Source organism: Enhydra lutris, unplaced genomic scaffold, assembly GCF_002288905.1.
Source record: "Enhydra lutris kenyoni isolate GAN:26980312 unplaced genomic scaffold, ASM228890v2 scaffoldscaffold18, whole genome shotgun sequence".
NCBI lineage: Eukaryota > Metazoa > Chordata > Mammalia > Carnivora > Mustelidae > Enhydra > Enhydra lutris.
This window is the reverse complement of record NW_019154102.1, coordinates 13,303,837-13,330,098: the sequence shown is the minus strand read 5'-3', so window position 1 is coordinate 13,330,098 and position 26,262 is coordinate 13,303,837. Positions and strand designations below refer to the sequence as shown.

Genomic DNA, 26,262 nt, shown 5'->3' with positions numbered 1-26,262 from the left:
GGAAAAGGATCACTCATACCGATCTACCACTCGATTCTAATCTCTGCCTAATCATTACCTGACCACATTTTGTCCCAGAAAATTTAACTATCCCCTGATAACACAATATGTTTGCTAGGATTGTTACTTGCCTTTTTACAATTATGGGTCCTGTCTTTCTGGCTAAATCGGTGTGGCTCTGATCCAATGCTCCTTTCTATAATAAAGATTTTGCTAACACTTTCTTTACAATCCTGAAATGAAATGCACAGGTTATGTAACTTTCTACCCGTATGATTTCAAAAAATCAGTATGTTATTCGCCCATAAAAAGGAATGAGGTACTGATACATGCTACAACATGGATGAATCTTAAAAACATGCTAAGTGAAAGAAGACAGACACAAAAGGTGAGATAAGGTAAGATCCTATCTACATGAAATGTTCAGAAAAGACAAATACACAGAGACAGAAAGATTTCATGGTTGCCAGGGACCTAGAGGAAGGGGAATGGATTAATGGGTAATAGATTTCTTCCAGGGGTGACAAACATGTTCTAGAATTAGATATTGGTATGGTTACACAACTTTGTGAATATGCTAAACCCACCAAATTATACACTTTAAAAGATGAATTTCACAGTATGTTAATTTTTTTTTAAGATTTTATTTATTTATTTGACAGACAGAGATCACAAGTAGGCAGAGAGGCAGGCAGAGAGAGAGAGGAGGAAGCAGGCTCCCTGCGGAGCAGAGAGCCGGATGCGGGGCTCGATCCCAGGACCCTGGGATCATGACCTGAGCGGAAGGCAGAGGCTTTAACCCACTGAGCCACCCAGGCACCCCATGTTAATTACATTTCAATTTAAAAGTCAACATAATGACCTAATTATAATTTAGAATAAAAACAAAAGGAAATTAATTTAAACATACATGTTTCAATGTGTAAGTGTTGGGGCATAACTATAGTAGGTGACTAGGAGACATATGGGATAGCCAAATCCCTGCAGCTTTGTTAACCTTCTGTGACAAATACAAATTGATACAGGTATGCTGTATCGGTGATTCCAGAGAGAAAGAGAGAGAGAGAGCAGCTGCTTCTGGTAACTTGATCCTCTGTAATGTGAACAAAGGTTGGTAGTTGTTCAGAACAAAAACATTCTTTCCTCACTTTACCCAGTAACTGTAAACCAGGAATGTTCTGTGTATATTAAAACCATGTTAAGAACATAAAAACAATGGTGTAACTGAGTTCCATTTCAGACTCAGACAATAATAAACATGTAGGTTTTTCACCTAAGTGAATATCCCCGAGCATAGCAGGATGCCTTATACACCTGGCCCTGTCCAGCCCAGGCCATCCCTCCCTTTCTCTTGTCAGGACAACTGACATTCCCTCTCAAGGCATAGTGCCACCTTGTTGCAGAGTTGAGAATCACTGATCTAGACTGATCTAATGTTTATCCAGTGTTTGACTGAAGCCAAGAGGCATTCTTTATAATAGAAAAGATGTATTTCTTTCCCTAGAGGAATTAATTTTCTAAAAGGCAAATTCAGAGATGCTTTCACAGCTCCAAGAAAAGCAAACCTAGAGATAAATTATACATTGTGTTAAGTATGCCTACAGGAATTGCAGAAAATGGTCAGCATAAGGGGGGAAAGGGTTATGAGTGAAAATAGCACTGCCTGCCTGAGCCTATAGCAAGTTCCAAGCACATAACTTCCAAATTACCTACCAGAAAGTACCATTTATTTCTATTTCTTTTTTTTTTAAGATTTTATTTATTTATTTGACAGAGAGAGATCACAAGTAGGCAGAGAAGCAGGCAAAGAGAGAGAGGAGGAAGCAGGCTCCCCGCTGAGCAGAGAGCCCGATGTGGGGCTCGATCCCAGGATCCTGGGATCATGACCTGAGCCGAAAGCAGAGGCTTTAACCCACTGAGCCACCCAGATGCCCCTATTTCTATTTCTATGAAAGTACCATATATTTCTATTTCTATGAAACCCTCCTAACAGTCTGATATTATTCTATATAATCTTTGCCACCTGATAGATGAGAAATATTATCTTATTTTCACTTGTATTTCTTAAATTTGAGAATGAATACTTTTTAATGTATATTTATTGACTACTTGTATTTCCTCCCATTTTCTTGACAATTCTCTATAGAGTTTCTGTCACTTCAGTAGAGCTCTTATACACTAGGAATATTAATGATTCTCACCTATATTGAGACATTTTCCTAGGTTTAGATAGTTGGATCTGTCAACCTGCATAGAAGTCTGGAAGGTTATTCACCAACTTGCTATAGAGTGTATCTCTGAATAATTGAGAATGGTTGTTTGTTTGTTTGTTTGTTTGTTTTTTTAGAGAGGGAGAGAGGTCAGAAGGAGAGGGAGAAAGAATCCCAAGAGATTCCACGCCCAGCACAGATCTCACAACCCTGAGATCATGACCTGAACAGAAACCAAGAGTCACATACTTAAACTACTGAGCCACCCAGGCACCCCGAGAGTGGTTTTTATTTGCTTCTTTTGCTTACCTAATTTTTCTAAATGTCTAGAGTGCACATGCAATACTACTGTAATAAAAGGTTATATAATGAAAACATAAGTAGTATATCTTAAAATCAAAATCCTTTTAATAAAAAGCTTTAAAGAACATATGTGTTCGGGCACCTGGGTGGCTCAGTGGGTTAAAGCCTCTGACTTTGGCTCAGGTCATGATCTCAGGGTCCTAGGATCGAGCCCTACATCAGACTTCTGCTCAGCTGGGAGTCTGCTTCTCCCTCTCATTCTTCCTCTGTGCTTTCCCTCTCTCACTCTCTCTCTCTCAAATAAATAAATAAAATATTTTTTTTAAAAAGAACATACGTGTTCTACATGACTGAGAAAAGCCATATCCCTTACATAGTGTTTCTTGAATGTTTTGATAACAGAACATGCTCTCAGAATCCAATAGAAACCTCAGATACTTTCCCCCCAAAATACACACCAAATGTAGCCTACAATATCTAGGGGTTAATTTACCCCTCTGAAGTCTTTCTATAAACCTACTTTTCTACTGGCCCTAAGAACTCCCTCTCAGTGCTCTCAGGTCTAATTAAAACTCACAAGAAATAGATGACTTAAAAACAATGGAAACTGAAGCACCTGGGTGGTTCAGTGGGTTAAGCCTCTGCCTTTGGCTCAGGTCATGATCTCAGGGTCCTGGGATCAAGCTCTGTATCAAGCTCTCTGCTCAGCAGGGAGCCTGCTTCCTCCCCTCCCACTCTGTCTGCCTCTCTACCTACTTGTGATCTCTCTAATAAATAAATAAAATCTTAAAAAAAAAAAAGGAAACTACTGTCCATCACTATCACCATTTAACTCTTATCCTATTGTATGTAATACCTGGACATATCACTGCCTGCCTGACCCTACAGCAAGTTCCAAAACACCAATGTGATCAATAAAAGAAAATCATCCTGTGCCACCAGGAGCTGCTATTGCCAATGCAGCTATTAAGGTTGGTTAACAGCTGCATTGCTGGAATGCCTTTCAAATGAAAGTATTAAAGCACAAAGTTTTATTTTATTAAATTTCAAAACACAACCTGTTTCACAGATAACCTGGGCACAGTCCCATTAAAAGGATTACCTAAGGCAAGGCAGCAGCAAAGAAAAGATCCGGAAGCCTTGGCTCAAATGGAAAATACAAGCACCTAATACAGCCTTCCAAGAAAATAGGTTTCCATTCTAAGTTCCATTAACCAACTGGTCACTTCTTTTAAACTCCTCCTTTTATGGCTCACAGACTATTTGATCCAGGGCCAGAAATAGGAGTTTTTGTAAGGTTTTCCATTTCTGAAAATGTTAAAATAAGAAATGTGGGCCAAAATAATGTGCAAACACAATGGCCCAAAGTTTTTGCAATAAACTCTTCCTGTTCCCTGTCTCTACACTACCTTTTCAAATTCTATTTTAATTACCATGCACTCCATTCAGCCAGCCACTCAGCAGCTATTAGTGGAGAGCTTTATGCCATTCTGCTAGGCTCCAGAGGATACAGAAATGAACAAAACAGTCTCTGTACTAAAATCTTACATTCTGGTAAAGGAAAATGATATGTAAATGAAGGGCAGCAGAATATGCTGCCTTAACATGTGCCACTTTGGCACTAGGACTTTTTTTTTGAGCTAAAGGCAATGAGAAGCAGATACAAGAAAAGCTTCTGGCTCTCCTATTTACCTAAAAGCAGGACAAAAATTTTCAAATGTTTCCTTCCTCTGTCTACAGGAAAGAAAAGAGTTAATCCCAGGAGACAACTTTAGACCATTACCAATGAAGAAGGCATGGAAATAAAACTGCTGTGCAACAAATCTCTTGTTTACCGGGCTTTTCCTGGTCATCACCCCATAACTGACTGGTCTTCCTGAATTTACTTTCTTTTCTGCTGAAAATGGCATATAAACTGGAGCTCTAAGCCATTGCTTTGAGTTACTCATTTTTCCCTGGGTACCTCACATGTATATATAAGATATACATGTTAATAAACTTCTGTTTTTCTCATTAATTTATCTTTTTTGTTATAGGGGTCCCTGCCAAGAACTTAATAGACACAAAATTATTTTTTCTTCCTTTACTTAAATGATTAAAATACAAGGAACTAAGGGTTACTACTACTAAGTACCTAGAAGTAACTATCAGATTTGGTGGTAAAAGAAAGAAAAATTAACTCAAACTCAGCTTGTATAGGTCAGAGTAGCTTAATGGTGAATAGTGTTGAAGGAGGTAATCAAGAGGATGTGACACTAGTTGACCCATGAAAGGGAGCTGTGCAATCAGAGGCTCCTCACCCTTTCCCATCCCTGAAATGTACATTCTGTCCAGTTCCACAGTGGGAGCTATTCCAAGGACATGGTCTGTAGAGAGTTGTTGTTGAGACCATCTGGATGGTATATGTGACTGAGCTCACTTATAGCTTCTATATGAACTTTAAGATGATGGGTCCGGAGATTTACTCATCTTGCAAGCCACCCAAGAAAAGCCTCATAAGTAAATTTCCTTGCTTACCAAAACTACCTACTGGGGTGCCTGGGTGGCTCAATGGGTTAAGCCTCTGCCTTCGGCTCAGGTCATGATCTCAGGGTCCTGGGATCGAGCCCTGCATTGGGCTCCCTGCTTGGTGGGAATCCTGCTTCCTCCTCTCTCTCTGCCTGCCTCTCTGCCTACTTGTGATCTCTCTGTGTCAAACAAATAAAATCTTTAAAAAGTTAAAAATTAAAAAAAATAAAACTACCTACTGCCAGTTTTGAGTGGTATGCCTCTTTCTTTAGTCTTTCCTGCCCTCCATGTACAGGACCTGGTTTCAGATTTCACCCAGGAATCTCTGAGGTTGCAAACCAACAAGTAACCTGACATGTTGCAGGGGAAATAGCATGTTCCTATGTATGGAGACATGAAAGAGTGGTATGTTGAGGTACACTATGAACTCCATGGTGTAATGATGGGGTACAGGACATACCACATCAAAATACGGAACCTTGGCATAGTGAATATGTGACAAAACACAAGAAACAAAACCTAAGAAATAACAGGTACGGGAAGAACTCCATGATCTCCCCCTTTTTCTTCTGAAGTAGATCAGAAGACTCTCAAGTGAGAGTTGCTCTCCCTGTACCTGAGCATTATTATCTCCAAAGATGGAGGAAGGCAAGAGGAAACTGAACAAACAGGCCTTGCTGAGTTTTCCCAGTTTACAACCCTCAGCTCTATATCTTTTTGTCCTATAACATTTTTTTCTCACAACTTTCCACCGTTCATCAAATCTAACATAGTTTAACCACTTCTTCAGTCTTCTTCTCTTTATCAAGCCTCCCATGTCACATAAAACTTATATTAAATAAATTTGTATGCTTTTCTCTTGTTGATCTGTATTTTGTTACAAAGCCCCAGCCAAGAAGCTTGAAGTGCAGAAGGGAAAAGATTTTTCCTTCCCTACTGTAGCATGAATAGAAGGAGGAGCCTAGGGTAATAAATCTGGAAAGATAAAGAGTCTGTGTCATAAAGTGGAGAATTTACATGTAATGCTGGCTTTTATACTTAGTCATTGTGGAGTTGTAAGCAGGGGAGTAAAAGTTCAGATTTGCGGAGTTTTTTAAAAAAATATTTATTTAGGGGTGCCTGGGTGGCTCAGTGGGTTAAAGCCTCTGCCTTCGGCTCAGGTCATGTTCCCAGGGTCCTGGAATCGAGCCCCACATCGGGCTCTCTGCTCAGCAGGGAACCTGCTCCCTCCTCTCTCTCTCTGCCTGCCTCGCTGCCTACCTGTGATCTCTATCTGTCAAATAAATAAATAAAATCTTTAAAAAAAAAAAAAGATTTATTTATTTGAGGGTTGCCTGGGTGGCTCAGTCAGTTAAGCATCTGCCTTTGTCTCAGGTCATGATCCCAGAGTCGTGGGATCATGCCCCGTACCAGGCTCCCTGATCAGCAGAGGGCCTGCTTCTCCCTCTCTTGCTCCCCCTGCTTGTGCTCTCCTTGTCAAATAAATAAAATCTTAAAACAACAACAACAACAAAAAAACATTTATTTATTTGAGAGTGCATGGGCATGCAAGCTCCCAGAAGCTGGGGGAGAGGTAGAGGGAAAGAGTCTTCAAGCAGACTCCCCACCGAGCATGGAGCGCAACATGGGGCTCCATCCCAGGACCCAAGAGATCATGACCCATGAGATCATGACCTGGGCAGAAGGCTTAACCAACTAAGCCACCCAGGTGACCCATCAGATTTGCATTTTTTTTTTGTTTTGTTTTTTTGTTTTTTTAAAGATTTTATTTATTTATTTGACAGAGATCACAAGTAGACGGAGAGGCAGGCAGATAGAGAGAGAGAGAGAGGGAAGCAGGCTCACTGCTGAGCAGAGAGCCCAATGCAGGACTCGATCCCAGGACCCTGAGATCATGACCTGAGCCGAAGGCAGTGGCTCAACCCACTGAGCCACCCAGGCGCCCCAGATTTGCGTTTTTAAGATTCCTCTGTGTGGTGGGTGGCACATACCTGCCTGAAGGAGTTGTGAAGGAACAAGGAAGGCCAAGGCTAGACTATCACTGAAAGCAAACGGGTGATGATGTGGGTCTGACTAACAGGTCTTGCATCGGGCTCCCTACTCAATGGCAAGCCTGCTTCTCTCTTTGCCTGCCACCTCCCCTGCTTCTGCTTTCTCTATCTCTCTCTGTGACAAATAAATAAAATCTTTTTTTTTTAATATTTTATTTATTTATTTGACAGAGAGAGAGAGAGATCACAAGTATGCAGAGAGGCAGGCAGAGAGAGAGGGGGAAGCAGGCTCCCCGCCGAGCAGAGAGCCCGATGTGGGACTCAATCCCAGGACCCCGAGATCGTGATCTGAGCGGAAGGCAGAGGCCTAACCCACTGAGCCACCCAGGCGCCCCAAATAAATAAAATCTTAAAAAAAAAAACAACCTCTTTATTGGTAAATATTTCATTATATTTCCCTAAAAGATAAAGACATTTTTTAAAAACCATAATTATTCACATAAAATGTAAATCCATACTCAACTATAAATCCATACTCAACAACTATAAATCCATACTCAAATTTCTCTCACAAACTTCATATTTTTTAACTGTCTGAATATTTAAGTACTTAATTACTTAATTAACCAGCAAGGAACAATTAGCTTTCTTCTCCCTTGTATATTTTGTTATTGAGAATATCATTAAGCCTATATTTTTTAAAGATTTTATTTATTTATTTGACAGAGATAGAGATCACAAGCAGGCAGAGAGGCAGGCAGAGAGGCAGGCAGAGAGAGGGGGAAGCAGGCTCCCCGCTGAGCAGAGAGCCCGATGCGATGCGGGGGCTCAATCCCAGGACCCTGAGATCATGACCTGAGCAGAAGGCAGAGGCTTAACTCACTGAGCCACCCAGGCGCCCCAAGCCTATTTCACTAAGCCATATTGCTTGCATCATTCTTTTAAGTTTATTTAGTTATTTAAGTAATCTCTATACTCAACATGGGGCTTGAACTCACGACCCCAAGACCAAAAGTCAGACCCTCCCCTGAATAAGCCAGCCATGCACACTCATTCCTTTTTTTTAATCTGAAGTTTCTTTTCATCTGTACGTTCCCCTTCCATCTTGCTATTGTTTTTCTTTTCTTACAATGTGTTTGCAAGTCATGTATCCTAAAGAGTTTCCCACATTCTATGTTTTATTGATTGTATCTTCATGGGGTATCATTTTTAAAAACCATATTCTATCCTGTATGTCCTGTAAACCTGTAAATTAAAAATTAGATCTAGGAACTTCATTAGATTTAGGTTCAATTCTTTTTTTCTTCCATTGGGAAGTACCTAATGTCTGCTTGCCTCACTTATGTTGCTCCCCATGACTTGACCTCCAAAACAACAATAATTTATTTTACCTACAAATTTGCAGTAATTAATAATAGTTAATTCCTATTTTTAGATAGAAAATCTGGTTTGCTTAAAAGAGATCACAAAGTGGGGCACCTGGGTGGGTCAGTGGATTTAGGCTCTGCCTTTGGCTCAGGTCATGATCTCAGGGTCCTGGGATCGGGCCCCGCATCAGGCTCTCTGCTTGATGGGGAGCCTGCTTTCCCCTCTCTCTCTCTGCCTGCCTGCCTGTGATCTCTCTCTCTCTGTCAAGTGCATAAATAAAATCTTAAAAAAAAAAACAAAAAAACAAAAAAAAAACAGATCATGAAGCTTCTAAGTTTGCCAGCATCCTCTTTTGGTTTTTCCATTTCCCATCTTCAGACACATTTCACTGGAAAGCTTACAAAGTGATAAAAATGTCAACTAGAAATATTTCAGGGAAAATTAGGAAAATCAAATTAAATTTAAGGAAAACAGGCCTCTGCTTCATGTAATGTTGCAAGGCAAACAAAAAAATTAATGATGCAAGCAATACGGCTTAGGAAAAATAGGGCTTGATGATTGTCTCAATGACATAAACTAACGCAGAGAAGAAAAACAGATTATACATAATAACAATAAAAACCATTGTCTTTGCTGTGGAAAATTGAGAAAACATATACACATCCCTCTCCCCTTTTCCAACCCCAAATAGAGCCTAGCTCAGTTTTGTTATTAGGGGCTAAGCAAGTGGTTTACCATCCATCCAGGCAAGACCACCCTCACCTGGATGGGTGGCCAAGTATTACTGTTTTATAAAACCTACTTTACAAATCATTAAAGAAACTCTGTAAGGCTATTGCTATTGCCAACATTCTCACATATGCTTTGTGTCTGCTTGGATCTGACAGGATTTTTTTTTTCAATATTTCCATTCTTCACTAGCAACAGTGCTTTGCATAGCATACACAAGTTTGCACATTTTAATACTTAACGTAACCCCATTCTAATGGGGAATTAATGCATATTGACACTTTTAAGCAATCAAATTTTCAGCACTTATTTATTGGGTAAGGGGGGATAAAAAGTAATTACAATTTGTCACAGAAAAAGAAAAAAATATCTTTAGAACTTGAAAACTTTAATTAAAACAATTGTGTTACCCCATGGGGACAAAAAAGCCAGTAATGGCATCTTCCAAATTCTGCTCTTTTATGGCTAATAGGTCTACAACTTACACTAGTAAAACTAGTAGGGTCTAACCAGCCTTTAGAGATCATGTAATTTAATCCTATTATACAGGTGAGGAAAATGAGACCCAAAGAACTTAAATGACTTGCCCAAGATCCCATAGTTAATAAGTAGCAGAGTAGAACTCTGAAGGCAGGATTTTGGATCCCCAAATTAACGCTGTTTCTAGCATCACACACTTGTTTCCACGACTGCACATCAGTTGTCTTAACAAGTAATCATGATATTTATGAGCTACATCAAAGAAGTCTGGTCCTTTTAAAATATAAATCAGCTTGGTTTTGGCTTGCGTCATGATGGGGGCGGGTCATAAGATGGAGACCCCTATGAGCTCTGCACTCAAGCAGGGATTCTGCTAGATCTTCCCTCTCCCTTTCCCTCTCTCACCCTTCGCCCTCCCCCCCCCACCCCCTTGCTCACGCACTCATGCTCTTTCTCTCTAAAATAAGTAAATAAATATCAAAATAAAATAAAAGCCAGCACCAGAGGCGTATGAGTAGAAAGCACTTAGGGTCATCTTTTAATGCTCATTTCCTCATGCTGTGTAAAAGCGACTAGTGATCACAGGATTAAGTACTCAATATATCCCAGACATCCCTGCTTTATGAGCGCTTAATATTTATTTGTGAAAGAACATTAAACGAACTTAACTTACATGAACTTCCATAATGAAAAGTGGTAACAGGAGCCCAGCAGTTCAGCTCATGATCTGGGGAAGTCGTTGCTCTGAATGTTAATACGGTTTCAATCTACTAACTTACAGGTTTATCTGTAAGTTCTTTGTGCTTTGGCTGGCTACCTTATCTACTAAAAATTAATAATAATAATTATTACTATTATAATTATTATTATTATTATAGCGTCCACTTCATAGAATTATAGTGAAGATTAAAACAGATAAAATATCTAAAGGGGTTAGCAACGCACCTAGCACACAACTGAACTAAAATACTTTGGCTCCCTGTGAGTGAGTGGCTAATGTTATGTGTAAGAAGCTAGTAACAACGAGGGCGGTGTAAGACAGGCAGTCCTGGTTTGGCAGGCAATCACAGGTTCAAAGCAAGTCTCTGCAATTTAACAAGGAAGTATTTATATCTCTAACTACCCCCAGTAACAATCAATAGGAGACAACACTTAAACCAAATGAAAACAGGCACCCATTCCAAACCTCTCTTCCAACTCTCTTTCAAAACGGACAAAATTCAACAAAATACAGGACTAAACCGCCCAGCAAAAACCAGCTCAGTCCCGACCATTCAGGTGTAATCCGGGAGCCCACAACACCTCTGAGACGCGTAGGGTTTGAACTAACCGAAGGGACCTCACGACCCAGGCCAGGGCAGCGGGCGATGTTGGTGCCCAACGCCCGCCTTTAAAATCATGGGTTTTCCTGGCTGCCTCGCAAACGTCCTCCTTCAGCGCGCCTCCACCCCGGGCCCGGGGCCAACACTCCCAGTAAACCCCCAGTTGGCAGCCACAGCCACCTCAACCGGCGCGCGGCGGGCAGCCTGCTACGTCACGTCGGCGCCGCGCCGTTTGGCAGGCCCCCTCTCCACCTCCTCCTCCCGGCGTCTGCGCCGCTTTCTGGAAGCTTCGTGAAGGCTGTGGGCGCGTTCCGTTAGTCTGCGGCCGGCTGGAATCCGGGTCCATCCGTCCTTCCCGAGCCCACGCAGACCCAGCCAAGTTTGCCATGCCCGAGAACGTGGCACCCCGAAGCGGGGCGCCAGCCGGTAATGCTGGCGGCCGCAGCAAAAGCGCCTATCAGGACCGTGACAAGCCGGCCCAAATCCGCTTCAGCAACATCTCCGCGGCCAAAGGTATCGCTCCCTCAGTCCGATCCGAGGCCGTGCGGGGTCGAGCTTACACTCTCATCCTGAACTTGGGTTGCTAAAGCTCATTTTTCTGTTACTTGAGATAATCTTGTCCTTCCAGGGATGGCAACTCTAGAGGGATCCTTTTTGTTTTCTGCCGGTAATTCCCAGGGCCAAGTATGGAGACCTTGAGGCTAGCCCTATTGGTCTTACACGCCCGTAATTTTTCATCCCGGCTCGGTAATCACGCTTCAGGAGAAAGATGCCGAGGACCGCAAGCAGCCGTCCCTTGGGATCTGACACATAAGCGCTGTCGTTTAAATGCTTATGGGTTCCACTGGTGGTAGAATGTTTTTTGTAGAATACATTTTAGTTTTCAAATGTTCCTATAAAAATATTTAAAGACGCTCCTGGCGCAACTGATGAATTTGGTAAACTCCAGGCTTAGGTTGGGGCGGGGCCCTTTGTACTGGGCTGTGGGGAAGACTCACCTGTCCTAATGGAACATGTGGAAAATCAGGTTGTGCATTTACGTTCTCTCTGCATGTGCAGCCAGACATAAGCAAGTCTAGAAATATGGACGATGTATTGGTGTTTCATTGTTTTCTATAATTGTATGGTATATGATAGAAATGAAAACCTGAGTTACAGTTCTCAGTTACAATTACTGAGTGGCTTTGTGACCTTCGACCTTTAGCCAACGTTTCCTCACCCATAAAATTGAAGAAAGTGTTCGCACGCCGCCGCGCCCCCCCCCCCACCCCCGCGCGCCCTGAAGTTGTGAGAATTAAGAGTAGTTCTTGAGACAGAAGAGCCTGGAAAAATGAGAACAAAGACTTAGAGATCTTAGCTGATGTATATTGAGTATTGAAATGTAGTGCGTATTTCATTACAGTTAGAGATTAAAGTGCAAGAGGACCCGAGAGGTGAAGATTGAAAGGGTAGGATGGAGCCAAATCTTGAAGGGCCTGGTGAGCAGAGGCCACCTGAATTATCTGCGAACCTGACCTTTTTTTTTCTTTTATTTATTTTTTATTTAATTTCTTTTAAGTGTAACAGAATTCATTGTTTAGAACCTGACCTTTTTAAATGAGAACTCAGAAGGTCACAACTAGTCTTTCCAAGTCAGACAAAACCCAACAAACTTGATAGAAGTTGCTTTAGTTTAGGTGCATTTTCAGGATAATTCAGGGAGTCAGTTTTTTATTTGGATGTTATCTCAAAAACATGCCCCCCCAAAATTGGTTGATAATGTAAAAACCATAAACACACAGAAAACTAATACTAGTTCTAGTACTCTTCAGGAGGTCCTTTTAACAGACCCTACTGTGTGCCATACTGTATCTTAAACATCAGACACTTTTGGAGATGTAAGCAGTCTAAAATCTTTTATTTTTTGGATAGGGTGTGTTTTCCTAACCTCATGTAGATGAGTGTGAGGGCATTCTTAAAGTGCATTGGTCTTTTGGTAGAATCATGGCCATGGGGTCCACTAAAATCTCCTGAGAGACTAATTTTGACTGGATAATTAGGAATAGCAGTCCAAAATTATGAGACAATTAAATAGAAAATAACTTTTAATTATAGCAAATTTTTTTTGTCCTTAAAGTCTTTATGTATTATTCACGCAGTAAAAGGAAGTATGCTGGTTGTAGAGGATACGATAATTAGGGCACAATCTCAGCCCTGTGTATATGGGGTGAGGTGGTATGTGAAGAAGGGGTCTAATTATTTGTCTTGGGCTTCTCAAAGAAAAGGGAATTTGTCTCGACTGTTCATCAAATCCAGTTTCCCTTCAGTGGACCAATAAACATTCTTAGGGAAGTTAATAAGAGTAAGTAACTTTGGAATGGTAAACTATATACCCAGCGATGTTTCATAATACTGATGATGACTGAAAGCTAGGGTTTTTGTTTGGGTTAAGGTTTGGGGTTTTTGTTTGGGTTTATTTGGTGGCAGGGTATGTAAAGATGGGCAACATCTTCACATTGGTGGACAAGTCTTAGCCTTCAAAAATTACACTGTATTTAGAGAAGACAGAATGGACAAATAAGGGGAATTATATAGTAGGAAGTCTTGCCTCTCCTGTTGCTTGTGTTCTTTTAAGGAATGGAGAAAAATGCAGTCTCCATTTTGAGCTCATAACTACATTGTGCTTATTTTGATACTTAGAGGAAGGTTAGGTAAATCCTCAAATTTTATTCTACCATAGGCAGGGCACAAGTATTATGTACAGTGACTTTAACAACAAAAGGTGAGTGTCGCACAATTAAAGGAATAAATTAGTGTGTTTCCAGTAGATTATTATTAGACAGTGAGTTTTCTTTAATAGACACAGTAAATGGTTGCACACCATATCCTAATAAGGACAGATGATCATTTGAGAGGAGAAATATGTTGCTTTTTTAAAAGAGGTCCTGATTTCTTCCTTCTGTTTACAGCTGTTGCTGATGCTATTAGAACAAGCCTTGGACCAAAAGGAATGGACAAAATGGTAAAAAAAAAAACAAAAAAAAAAAAAAACGGATTATTCATTATATATTGGGTGCTGCTGTCCACACTGCAGATTCTCAATAGTGGGTTAAGATATGCTGCCTAAAGAGCAAAAAGTGCTAGAAGGGTACTTTGAGAGTTTAGAAGACTAATAGATTGCTTTGGGGTGAGCAGGACTTCGGTATAATTCATATTTTTTTAATGATCTTTAAACAATGAAAGTACATACACAAAAGTTGTTATCGGTTGTGTTGTTACATGGGAAGTAGAGTAAGGCTGTAGCTATACATGCTTGAGTTCAGTGTTCCTTATTGCTGTAACTGTGACCCTGCATGGTTCTGTGGAATTTCAGTTGTTCTAGTGTGACTGACAGGCAGCATAAAACATTGCAGTGCATTCCAGACCATCCAGTTTTGAGAAATACACCCTCAAATTCAGTGCTAATTAACATCGAAAATGAGAGAGAAACCATATGAGGGATTATCTGGATGATACACAGATTATTATTCCGTGTGGATGTTTTAAAATCTGTCCCTGCTAGTGAGCCTGTTTACCCTTGTTGAAAATACTAAGACATGTTACTTTTTTGAATGTAAGAATTGTATTTACTGTGTTTGTGGTGCTTTTTGAAAATCCATGGTGTCATTTCTTTCTTTCTTTTTTTTTTTTTTTTAATTATTTTTATTAACATAAAATGTATTATTTACCCCAGGGGTATAGGTCTGTGATTCATTAGGCCTACACATTTCACAGCACTCACAATAGCACACACCCTCCTCAATGTCCATAACCCAACCACCCCTTCCCTACTCCCCCACCCCCCAGCAACGTCAGTTTGCTCTGTGAGATTAAGAGTCTGTTATGGTTTGTCTCCTTCCTGGTCTCATCTCGTTTCGTTTTTTCCTTCCCTACCCCCCATGGCCCTCTGCCCTGCCTCTCAAATTTCTCATATCAGAGAGATCATATGATAATTGTCTTTCTCTGATGGACTTATTTCGCTCAGCATAATACCCTCTAGTTCTGTCACGTCTTTGCAAATGGCAAGATTTCATTTCTTTTGATGGCTGCATAGTATTCCGTTGTATATATATATATATATATATACACACCACATCTTCTTTATCCATTCATCTGTTGGTGGACATCTAGGTTCTTTCCATAGTTTGACTATTGTGGACATTGCTGCTATAAACATTCAGGTGCACATGCCCCTTCAGATGACTACATTTGTATCTTTAGGTTAAATATCCAGTAGTACAATTGCTGGGTCATAGCGTAGCTCCATTTTCAACTTTTTGAGGACCTCCATGCTGTTTTCCAGAGTGGCTGCACCCGCTTGCATTCCCACCAACAGTGTAGGAGGGTTCCATGGTATCATTTCTTATGATGGATATGAACCCAGTAATGTTAGTAATTCTTCTTAGTAGTATTTCTGCTTTGTGTTTTGTGTGTCTAGATTTCCTTCACTTTCAAACAAATGAAAAAAATAGCTGGAGTAAAGCCAGGTATTTCCATTTGTAAAGTCAGACTGTTGCTGCATATTCCTTAAATCACTATAGTAATGTAAGAGAATTTGAAATTAAGCACAGTTGTAAACTATGCAAACATAAATTAACTTCTCTACCAAGAAACTTTAAAATTAATAGGGCTTTTAGGGTGTCATTGTGCTGGGTAAAGAACAATTTTTGAAATATAGCTTTTTTAAAAAACGAAACTTTACAGATTCAAGATGGAAAAGGCGATGTGACCATTACAAATGATGGAGCCACCATTCTGAAACAAATGCAAGTGTTACATCCGGCAGCCAGAATGGTTAAGTATAATTTTAGATGAGGTTGCTTTTTTTTTTTTAAGTGTATTGCTTGATATTTGTAAACATTTTGTTTTATTTGATCACATTGTATTATTTAAACACTGTGAATTCTTTTTTGTGTTAAAACAGGCATGTTTTTAGGATACATTGTGTGCCTAACATTGTGCTCTTCAGTGCAAGGTTGTACTAAAACATGAATCTCCTTGTCCGTAGGAATGTACTGTATAGTAGAGGAAGAAGAAGATAAAAACATGAAATGGCTTTAATAGTTCAGTGGGTGTTGGTTAGAAGAGAGCAGTGTAATCTTAATTGTGCACAAAATCAAGTTGTCTAAAATACTGAGGTTTATTAAAAAGTTACCAATCCAGCTTAAGTGTGATGATGATTCCAGTATAAGTGAGAAGTCGCCATATCTGCAAAAAGAAATTCCTGTCAAAATGTTATGTTTGATTATGTAAAGGTGACTTTTAAGATGAATCAGATTAGGCTTATCCGGGGTCAATTCAGATAAACTACCAAAGGACTCCAAACTGACACGTGTGTCTTCCAGAATCCCCTGTTCTTTAGTTTCCAAGTCCACAGGGTACCTTTGGTGCGACTTCATTTACACTTTCTGACAGGAACTTTTTAATAGCTGGGGAGAAAAAAATATATAACCATAGATTGAACCAAAAAATCATAACATAGATTCTTTTTTTTTTTTTTTAATTTATTTATTTGACAGACAGATCACAAGTAGGCAGAGAGAGAGAGGAGGAAGCAGGCTCCCCATGGAGCAGAGAGCCCAATGTGGGGCTCGATCCCAGGACCCCGGGACCATGACCCGAGCTGAAGGCAGAGGCTTTAACCCACTGAGCCACCCAGGCGCCCCCATAACATAGATTCTTATAGAGCGTATATGAGCAAAATTTTGCATGTCACAAATACATCACTTTAAAATGAAACTCAAAAATAAATAAAATGTAGTCCAAGAAGTCAAGAATTTTATTGAGGGAGCCTGCTTCCTCCTCTCTCTCTGCCTGCTTGTGATCTCTATCAGTCAAATAAATAAATAAAAAATCTTTTAAAAAAAAAGATTATATTGAGTTTTACAGTGTTGATAATAATCAAATTGTTTTTCACACTGATATGAAGGCCATTCATTTATATTTCACTTAGATGTTATTGGGTCCTCACCTTTCTCACTGAGCAACTTAGCATGTTCTGTTTACTTAGCTGGTGGAGCTGTCTAAGGCACAAGATATAGAAGCAGGAGATGGCACCACATCAGTAGTCATCATTGCTGGCTCTCTCTTAGATTCCTGTACCAAGCTTCTTCAAAAAGGTAGGTAGAACATAGGACATGTTTTATTACTAAATAAAGGCCAAAAGTTACTGAGTAATAGATTTGGTATTTGATTTGGAATAATTAATTTTGTTAGGAATTTTTAGGTTAAATTTTGCTGTGTTTATTATATGAATAAGAACATTGTTTCTTTTTGTTCATTTTTCTTTTTTCCTCAACCAGCCTTCATTTTGAATGGAACTTGATAAAATTTTTGCTTTTCTAAAATAAGGTGTAGTGGCAGTACTGATCTTAGATTCTAGATGAGAATGAAGATTTGGGAAATGTAGTATAGTTTCTTCTGGTAAATACTGCTTAATCATAGTGGAGACTCTCCAGTCACTCTATTTATAACATAGGTTTGTGGTTTTGAAAAGTGTAAATATCGCATGAGTGCAGAATTGACTGTTCCAGATCAATGGAAATAAGTTATTTGCCATAATAGCAGTTAAGGTTGTTCAGACTGTTTTATTTATAACTGAAGCCTAAGTTAATAGAGATCATTTTAAAGATTATGACTACTCTGAAATTATAATGAATAAAAAATCTTAAGGGGTGTCATATGTAGTTTATGTGTTGTAATAACTAAATTTTAACAAATGACAGGGATTCATCCAACCATCATTTCTGAGTCATTCCAGAAGGCTTTGGAAAAGGGTATAGAAATCTTGACTGACATGTCTCGACCTGTGGAACTGAGTGACAGAGAAACCTTATTAAATAGTGCTACCACTTCCCTGAACTCAAAGGTGAGACCAGTACTAAGGGATCTTTTTAAAATTACTTTTTAAAGCTTGTTAAGAATTGTAATTCTTAGGTTGTGATTTTTGATGCTGTGCAGTCCATAAATGTAAGGTCTGGAGTGTCTGGTTAATTGAGGTAATTTGTACAACTGAATTAGTTAATGTCAAATCTCTTCCTTCAGGGCTGTCAGATAAACTGTACGTCCGTGTTATAGACGGAAAATAGATCTAGTGAAGTTAAGTAACTAACCAAGACTTATCAGTAAGGGATAAGTGGAGATTGGAACCTGGGACAGGTTTGCCTATCTGTGGTCCCTCTTAACTAATAACCAGTGCTGCTTTTTTAGTTTTCAAGTGTAAAGCATTGATTTTTTTTTTTTTTTTAATTTCCTGCTAACTTAACGTTCTTGTTTTCTGTCATTTCCTTTGTCCCCCCCCCCCCCATTTTTTTTCATCAGCATTATTTTGATACATTCATCTTTCAGTGAGCTGGATAGTGTTAGTGACATACATGATAAATGTTGAATGTACTCAGACCTAATGGACAGAATAGCAGGGTCACAGAGTCTAGACTGCTTGGTTTATTGCTGGGCTCATCACTTGACTAAGCTGTGTGACTCTGAATTTCTTCATCTGAAGATTGGGCGAGTATATAAACATAAAGGGCTAAGACCATTGTCTCACATACAATAAGTTCTTAGTAAAGTGTTAGCCAGAAGTTATTTTTATTAGTCCCTCAGTATTATGTGTGCACATATAGAGCATTTGCTCACAGATTGATTTTAGGTAAGAAATGTCTACATATAATTTGATTTTTGGATTTTCTATAGAGCTACTAATCTAGCATCTAATAACAGTCCCATCTAATAGGTTAATAAACTAGGAAAAGAAGCCTACATATTTTGTGCCCTTGGTGACAGACAGCTGAGTGGAGAAGACAGTTTGTCTGGAATGTTGTGTCATGTTCCCATTCTCTCTGTCACCCCAAAAAAGTGGTTAAGATTTCTTCTTGAAGATCTTAGTTATTAAAGAACTAGGATTTTTTGTGTGTGTGTGAAAGTGACTTGATTTAATTTTCTTAATTCTAGGTTGTCTCTCAGTATTCAAGTCTGCTTTCTCCAATGAGTGTAAATGCAGTGATGAAAGTGATTGATCCAGCCACAGCTACTAGTGTAGATCTTAGAGACATTAAAATTGTTAAGAAACTTGGGTAAGCATTTCTAATTACGGTTTTAGTAAAAATTAAAGGGACACCTGGGTGGCTTAGTTGATTAAGCCTCTACCTTCAGCTCAGGTCATGATCCCAGGGTACTGGGATCAGGTCCTGCATCAGGCTCCTGCTTCTCCCTCTGCCTGCCATTCCCCCCTGCTTATGTGCTCTCTCTGTCTCTGACAAATAAATGTTTTTTAAAAGTTAAGAACTTTTATTAATGTGGGAATCTCAAGAATTTGTTTATATTCCATTATGATGGCAAGGCATTAGTGTGATCAAAGAATTTTAGGAATTGGGGCAGTAATAAATGCGAGACTGACTTGTATTTTATTGGACTTAAGATTTTTAATCTGTTAGCAATCTATTAAACTCACAGATTTCCACCCTTTGTTAACTGTGTCCTCCTTGTTTCCTTTTTCCTTAGTGGCACAATTGATGACTGTGAGCTGGTGGAAGGGCTGGTACTTACTCAAAAGGTGGCAAATTCTGGCATAACCAGAGTTGAAAAAGCTAAGATTGGACTTATTCAGTTTTGCTTATCTGCTCCCAAAACAGATGTAAGTAAAGCAAATGAAATTAGTTCCTTATGTATGTAACTTTCTAATAGCTTGGATCTTTGTTCAATATTATAAAACTACAGTATAGTGATACTAGTGGTAAAGATCATAGATTCTGAAAGAATTAGTAGAATTGAGACAAAAGGAGAAATTATTGGATGCCAGACATGACAGATCTATAGCTTCAGTCGGCTGTCATTGAAATTGAGCATTGACTCATAGATGAAGGCAAGTAACAGTAGGGGCACTATGTATGAAATAATAAAATTAGGTTATTTAAAAATTAGAGAGTAAGTGGAATTTCCAGTTTCTTTGTAGGTTTCCGAGAAACCGCCATCCATCCTGTAGCAGCAGACAGGTCTTTTGTCCTATATTTACACAAATGAAAGTTGAAACCAGCTTACTATTTATACTCTAAAGAAATATTTTTTAAGTTATTTTCTTATCTTTTGATCGTAAGTGCTTTTTCCAAAAGGGAGTGGTTGATCTTGTCACTTCACTCAGATTTGTTCTTCTTTTATATTGTATTGGCATATAGGTTTCCTGTTGAGTCATGTGTTTCCCAAACATTAAACCCATAGAAAAATTAATGTTGTTTTATACACGTTTAATTAATAAGATTTGTCCCTGATACCACCTTTTAGCATACCAGTTTTTCTAACAAGCCATAGACTTAAAAGGATACAACTGAAATTTCAGTAACGCATATCTTTCTATGAAAAAAAGTGACATATTCAGGAACAAGGATAACCATTTTAAAATTACCAAAGTGTACTTGCAAAAAATATAAATAACACAGCAAGGTGTATAGATGAAAGTTAAAGACCTGAGTTACAGTTGGTATATATATTCATTTTCCTAGACCTTTTCTATGTATGCCTCTAATTTGTTGTTAGGCATGGTTTTGGTTGAATTTATTATGATACTTAATATTTTCATTAAAAATCTGTTCTTTTCACTTAAAAATTCTTTTAAACACCAAAAAAAAAAAACCCCACAAAACTCTTAGAGTGCAATTTATTAATACGACGTTCTTTTTTCTCAACAGATGGATAATCAAATAGTAGTTTCTGACTATGTCCAGATGGACCGAGTGCTGCGGGAGGAGAGAGCCTATATTCTCAATTTAGTGAAGCAAATTAAAAAAACAGGATGTAATGTCCTTCTCATACAGAAGTCTATTCTGAGGTGTGGAAGCTAGTTATTTTGTTCAGCTTTGAATGACAGGTTTATTTTAGCAAATTTTTTTTAAGCAATTTTTTAAGAAACATTTGGAGTGGGTAGATCACTAGAAATCTAGAATGAATCTGCATTTTGGGACATTGTATTCTGATAAATCCTCTAAAGTGGGTTCTCTTTCCACTGTGATGATTTAACTGCGTGGGATATATAGTTGACCCTTGAGCAACTCAGGTTTGAACTATGTGGGTCCACTTACATGTGGATTTTATTTTTTTTTACAGTACATAAATTTTTTTTTACAGTACTATAAATGTATTTTCCTTGTGGTTTTTAAGTTCTCTTTAAGTAATCTCTGCACCCAACATGGGGCTCGGAACTCATGACTCTTAGATTAAGAGCTGCATATTCCAACTAAGCCAGCCAGCCACTCCTCCTTATGGTTTTCTTAACATTTTCTTTTCTCTAGCTTTATTGTAAGAATACAGCATATTGGCTAGCTATGTTTTCTGTAAGGCTTTGGTCAGCAGGTTTTTAGTAGTCAAGTTTTGGGAAAGTCAAAAGTTATATGCATATTTTTTACTGGAGACAGGACGGGGAGTTGGTGCCTCTAATTCTCATTGTTCCAGGGTCAACTGTATGTTCTTTCTAGACCAAGATCCTAAATATCGAGCAAATGGAATACTTTGTTTTTGATACATTTGGTTTAGAGTTGGTTAGCTAGCTAAAAGAGGCGTTTATTTAAAGGTCCATGGAATTGCTTGCCTTGAAATTTAGAAGTTCTTTTGAGGGGAATGCAAGAGATAGTTCATGGATCAAAAGAATTTTCCAAAGTTTGAACTGATCCCTTTTATTTCCTTCAGTGTTTTCTTCTAATAAGTAGACGTAGTCCCTTGTACTCTATTAATAAATGTTATACCAGGAAACACTAGGGGTGACTATTTTATATAGAAACCTTGATGAAGAGTTTGATTACCTGGTTTTCCTGCCAAGTCATATCATAGGTAGTGACCTTAAGTAAACTTCTCAAAATTTTAGTTAGCTTATCTATAGAGAATGGATCAGAATATCCACCCTTCCAGTGTCACAGGGTTGTCAGGAGCTTTGTTCAGATAATTTGTGAGAAAGCATAAATTTGTGGAGTCTTGAATTAATCATATGTCTAAATTCATCAAATATCAATAAAGTTTCAATTATCAAAGATACACTCATTTAGTATTAAAAACTATGACAGTAATTACCTTTTATTGTATTCTTTTTTTTAAACATTTTTTTTTAAAGATTTTATTTATTTATTTGTCAGAGAGAGGGAGAGCGAGCGAGCACAGGCAGACAGAATGGCAGGCAGAGGCAGAGGCAGAGGGAGAAGCAGGCTCCCTGACGAGCAAGGAGCCCGATGTGGGACTCTATCCCAGGACGCCGGGATCATGACCTGAGCCGAAGGCAGCTGCTCAACCAACTGAGCCACCCAGGCGTCCCATTACAAATAGTGTTGCCTGGGGTACATTTTAATATGATCCATTGGAAATCTTCAAAGAGTTTTGAGCTCATAAACTTGGTCAGCTAAATTTAAAGCGTCTTCCTATACTAATTGAGTTATTCATCATTTAAACAGCAATGATTAACAGCTTAAAAAGCAGTTTAACAGCATTTTTTTTTAAATCTAGCATTGGCCTGATCACTGATTTTGTGTTTTAGAGATGCTCTTAGTGATCTTGCATTACATTTCCTGAACAAAATGAAGATTATGGTGGTTAAGGATATTGAAAGAGAAGACATCGAATTCATTTGTAAGGTAAAATATTCGCAGCTTCTTTGTGAAAATATCCAGTAATCAGATGTTGTCTTAATTTGTGGGTTTGATATTTTTCCCAGACAATTGGAACCAAGCCAGTTGCTCATATTGACCAGTTTACTGCTGACATGCTGGGATCAGCTGAGTTAGCTGAGGAGGTCAATTTAAATGGTTCTGGCAAACTACTCAAGGTAACAGTATTGTAATACAGCTTTTATTTACCTGGGTTTGTTTTTGTTTGTTTTAACCCTTATTTCTGTACCTAATTTGGAGTGTATTTACTATAGATTACAGGCTGTACAAGCCCTGGAAAAACAGTTACAATTGTTGTCCGAGGATCTAACAAATTGGTGATTGAAGAAGCTGAGCGCTCCATTCATGATGCCCTGTGTGTTATTCGCTGTTTAGTGAAGAAGAGGTAATATGTCACTGAGTAACATTTTGAATGTTAACATTTCTATTTTGACTACTTTTAAGGTATAAATAGTAAGTTATTAAAAAATAGCTTTTTGTTGGATAAAATAAGCTAAAAATGTATTTGTGAATTTCAGAGCTCTTATTGCAGGCGGTGGTGCTCCAGAGATAGAATTGGCCCTACGGTTAACTGAATATTCACGAACATTGAGTGGCATGGAATCCTACTGTGTTCGTGCTTTTGCAGATGCTATGGAAGTCATTCCATCTACACTAGCTGAAAATGCTGGCCTGAATCCCATTTCTACAGTAACAGAACTAAGAAACCGGCACGCCCAAGGAGAAAAAACCAGCGGCATTAATGTCCGAAAGGTAATAATTTAGTCTTTAATTATTACGGAAGATATTGATTAAAATGTTAACAACTTCAAAATTGTCTATTGAAAAAAAGCTTTTTTTTTTTTTTTTTGGTGGACAGCAAAGCAAGATTTATTGAGCAATTGTCAAGTTTACTGAATGATAGAGTACAAAGCTCCAAGAGGGGACCTGAGAGGGTTGCCTGGATGAAAAGCTTTTTAATTGAAAGTTATCTTCTGGGGGAGCTGGGTGGCTCAGTCGATTAAATGTCTGACCCTTGATTTCGACTCAAGTCATGGTCTCAGAGTTGTGGGGTCAGGCTCCCTGCTCAGTGGGGTGTTTGCTCAAGATTCCCTTTCCCTTTGCCCCTGCCCACCATGCTTACTCACTCTCAGATAAATAAATCTTCTTTTGAAAAAAAAGTAATCTTGGGTTTAGGGGCACCTGGCTGGCTCAGTTGGAAAAGCATATGACTTTTGATCTTAATGTTATGAATTCAAAGCCCTGCATTATGTGTAGAGATTACTTTAAAAAAAAAGAAAAGAAAAAAAGTAATCTCAGATCCAAGTATGAGAACCGCAGGTCAACTAATTTTTGCCATTGAGTAAGAATGAAGAGGATGTCTTCAGTGAAAAGTAGTGTTTGTTCATTACTCTGCTACTTATTGATTGTGTAACTCTTAGTGAGTTACTTAGTCTGTGCTTTAGTTTCCTCAGTTGTAAAAACAGGGACAATTAATAGTTCCCTCAAAGGCCTGTTGTGAGGATTAAATGTATTACCGGGGGCGCCCGGGTGGCTCAGTGGGTTAAAGCCTCTGCCTTGGGCTGCAGTCATGATCCCAGGGTCCTGGGATCGAGCCCCAAAGCGGGCTCTCTGCTCAGCAGGGAGCGTGCTTCCCTTCCTCTCTCTCTGCCTACTTGTGATCTCTGTCTGTCAAATAAATAAATAAGATCTTTTTAATAAATAAATAAATAAATGTATTACCAACTAGGAGGCTCTTACTAAGTTGCCTGGCATAGAGTAAACATTACATAAATATTAATTGTTGCTGCTTTTGTGACCAGCCTAGTATAGTTGTGTAGCGTAAACACAACAGTAATAATCTTCCCTTTTGTATTAGTGCTTTATTAATATCTCTATTGAAGAGACAAATAATACGTAATGGAAAGTAACTGACAATCCAAGGATAAATAGATTTATTTATTGATTTATTTATACCAAACTCAAAAGGAAGGGCATTGCCTGGTTAGGGAAAGCTTTATGAAGGTGTAACTTTGGTAGGAGATGAGGAAATTTCAGGTGGAGAAACAAATGTTTTATAGGTGAAAGGAACCAAGAAATTACTTGTTTTGTCTAGAGGGTTATACGCTGGTCATATAGTGGACTTTATGGTTGGAAAAAGCTACCATAAGAGCTAGAATGAGGATGCCTTTTGAGTATTGGGGCAGTTGTGGAGGAGTTTTATTTCGCTTTTATTCCAGTAGTTGGGAACTACTAATTTTTTTTAACCAAGAGGCTAAGATGATGTAAAAGTATTTTTAGGAGGGAAGACTGGAGGCATGGTTACCTGTTATGGCCATCATCACATAATGCAGCAATCCCGAGAGAAGGGAGACTGAGAATAGTTGCAGTAACAATTTAAAAGTGGGATTTGAGGGAGATATAAAGGCAGGCAGACCAGCCTTGGCCATATTTAGAATTAGGGTTCAAGGATGATTTGAGCATTAAGGATCTTAGAATTTTTAATGGGTATAATTACCCAGTTTTGCCTGGGTATTTTTAAGTTAAAGATAATTAGGAGTTGTTGGGGCACCTGGATGTCGTTGGACGTCTGCCTTCAGCTCAGGTCATGATCCCAGGGTCCTGGGATCAAGCCCCGAGTCAGGATCCCTGCTCAGCAGGGAGCCTGCTTCTCCCTCTCCCACTCCCCCTGCTTGTGTTCCTTCTCTTGCTGTCTCTCTGTTAAATAAATAAAATCTTTTTTTTTTCCAAGATAATTAGGAGTTGTTTGGGGTCTAGGATTGGGGGAATCCAAAATCCCCCCAAAACTAAAAATTCAGTTTTTCCAAATTTTCGTTAAATAGAACGTCCAGTAAAGAGAAGAGCTTAAATAGAGTATTTTACTTTTGACTAGAACAAGGGAAAACTATGTTCGAAAGGGCTTGTGTCAGTGTAACAGTGTAATTGGTGAGGTATATAATCATAGACACTAAAAGCAATTTGTGCTATTTGGCAGGGTGGTATTTCCAACATTTTGGAGGAACTGGTTGTCCAGCCTTTGTTGGTTTCAGTCAGTGCACTTACTCTAGCAACTGAAACTGTCCGGAGCATTTTGAAAATCGATGATGTGGTAAGTATAAATAGATTATGAATTTCCCTACAGGGTCAAAAAGGTATGTTTTTTAAAGAGTTTTGGAAGGGGAACAGGGTGGTACATGTTACTTTGTTGGTTATCTAGGTGATAACAGCAGTTCATACTTTTTACAGTCATTTCTCACTTGTGAAAATAGGATTTGGTAATTGCACGAAACTTCTTTGATCATTAAAATTCTGTTATTATAAGTTGTGGAACTCAGGTTTTTTTCTTACCAGGTAAACACTCGGTAATTGGATGAACACTGGCCGACTGGCACCACTGTGGCCCCTAAAGTGCTTCTGGAGTGGAAGATCACCTTGGTGTTCCTTGCTGTTTGGAAGATTGTTTCCTTTGTGAATTCCTGGGCCTGGTCTTCCAGTGGCACTTGCTTAAAATTGTATTGACAAAACTTAATTAAAATATTAAATGTTTGGTTTCAAAAAGTAGATGAATTTATTGGCGCTTCCCTCCCAACATTCAGTTACTTCTCATATTGTTGAAAAAGCTATGTAAGAAGAGAAAAAAATGAGTTCATATTTGCCTGTTGATTTGATTTTGTTAAGTCTCCGTTCTGAGTGCTTTACGTTTTGTGGGTTTTGT

The 26,262-nt window shown here is 38.8% G+C and overlaps 1 protein-coding gene across 1 annotated transcript; it reads left to right on the top strand.

The window, feature by feature from the left end:
• The first annotated feature begins 11,151 nt into the window (after positions 1-11,151).
• Positions 11,152-26,105, top strand: LOC111148072 (chaperonin containing TCP1 subunit 4). Its single transcript, XM_022504455.1, has 14 exons — positions 11,152-11,424; positions 13,860-13,912; positions 15,634-15,723; positions 16,940-17,048; positions 17,655-17,797; positions 18,880-19,001; positions 19,429-19,561; positions 20,610-20,749; positions 22,439-22,535; positions 22,616-22,726; positions 22,823-22,953; positions 23,087-23,321; positions 25,543-25,656; positions 25,899-26,105. The coding sequence occupies exons 1-14, from the start codon at positions 11,298-11,300 to the stop codon at positions 25,911-25,913; spliced, it is 1,620 nt and encodes a 539-aa protein (XP_022360163.1). The 5' UTR covers positions 11,152-11,297; the 3' UTR covers positions 25,914-26,105.
• Positions 26,106-26,262: the final 157 nt, after the last annotated feature.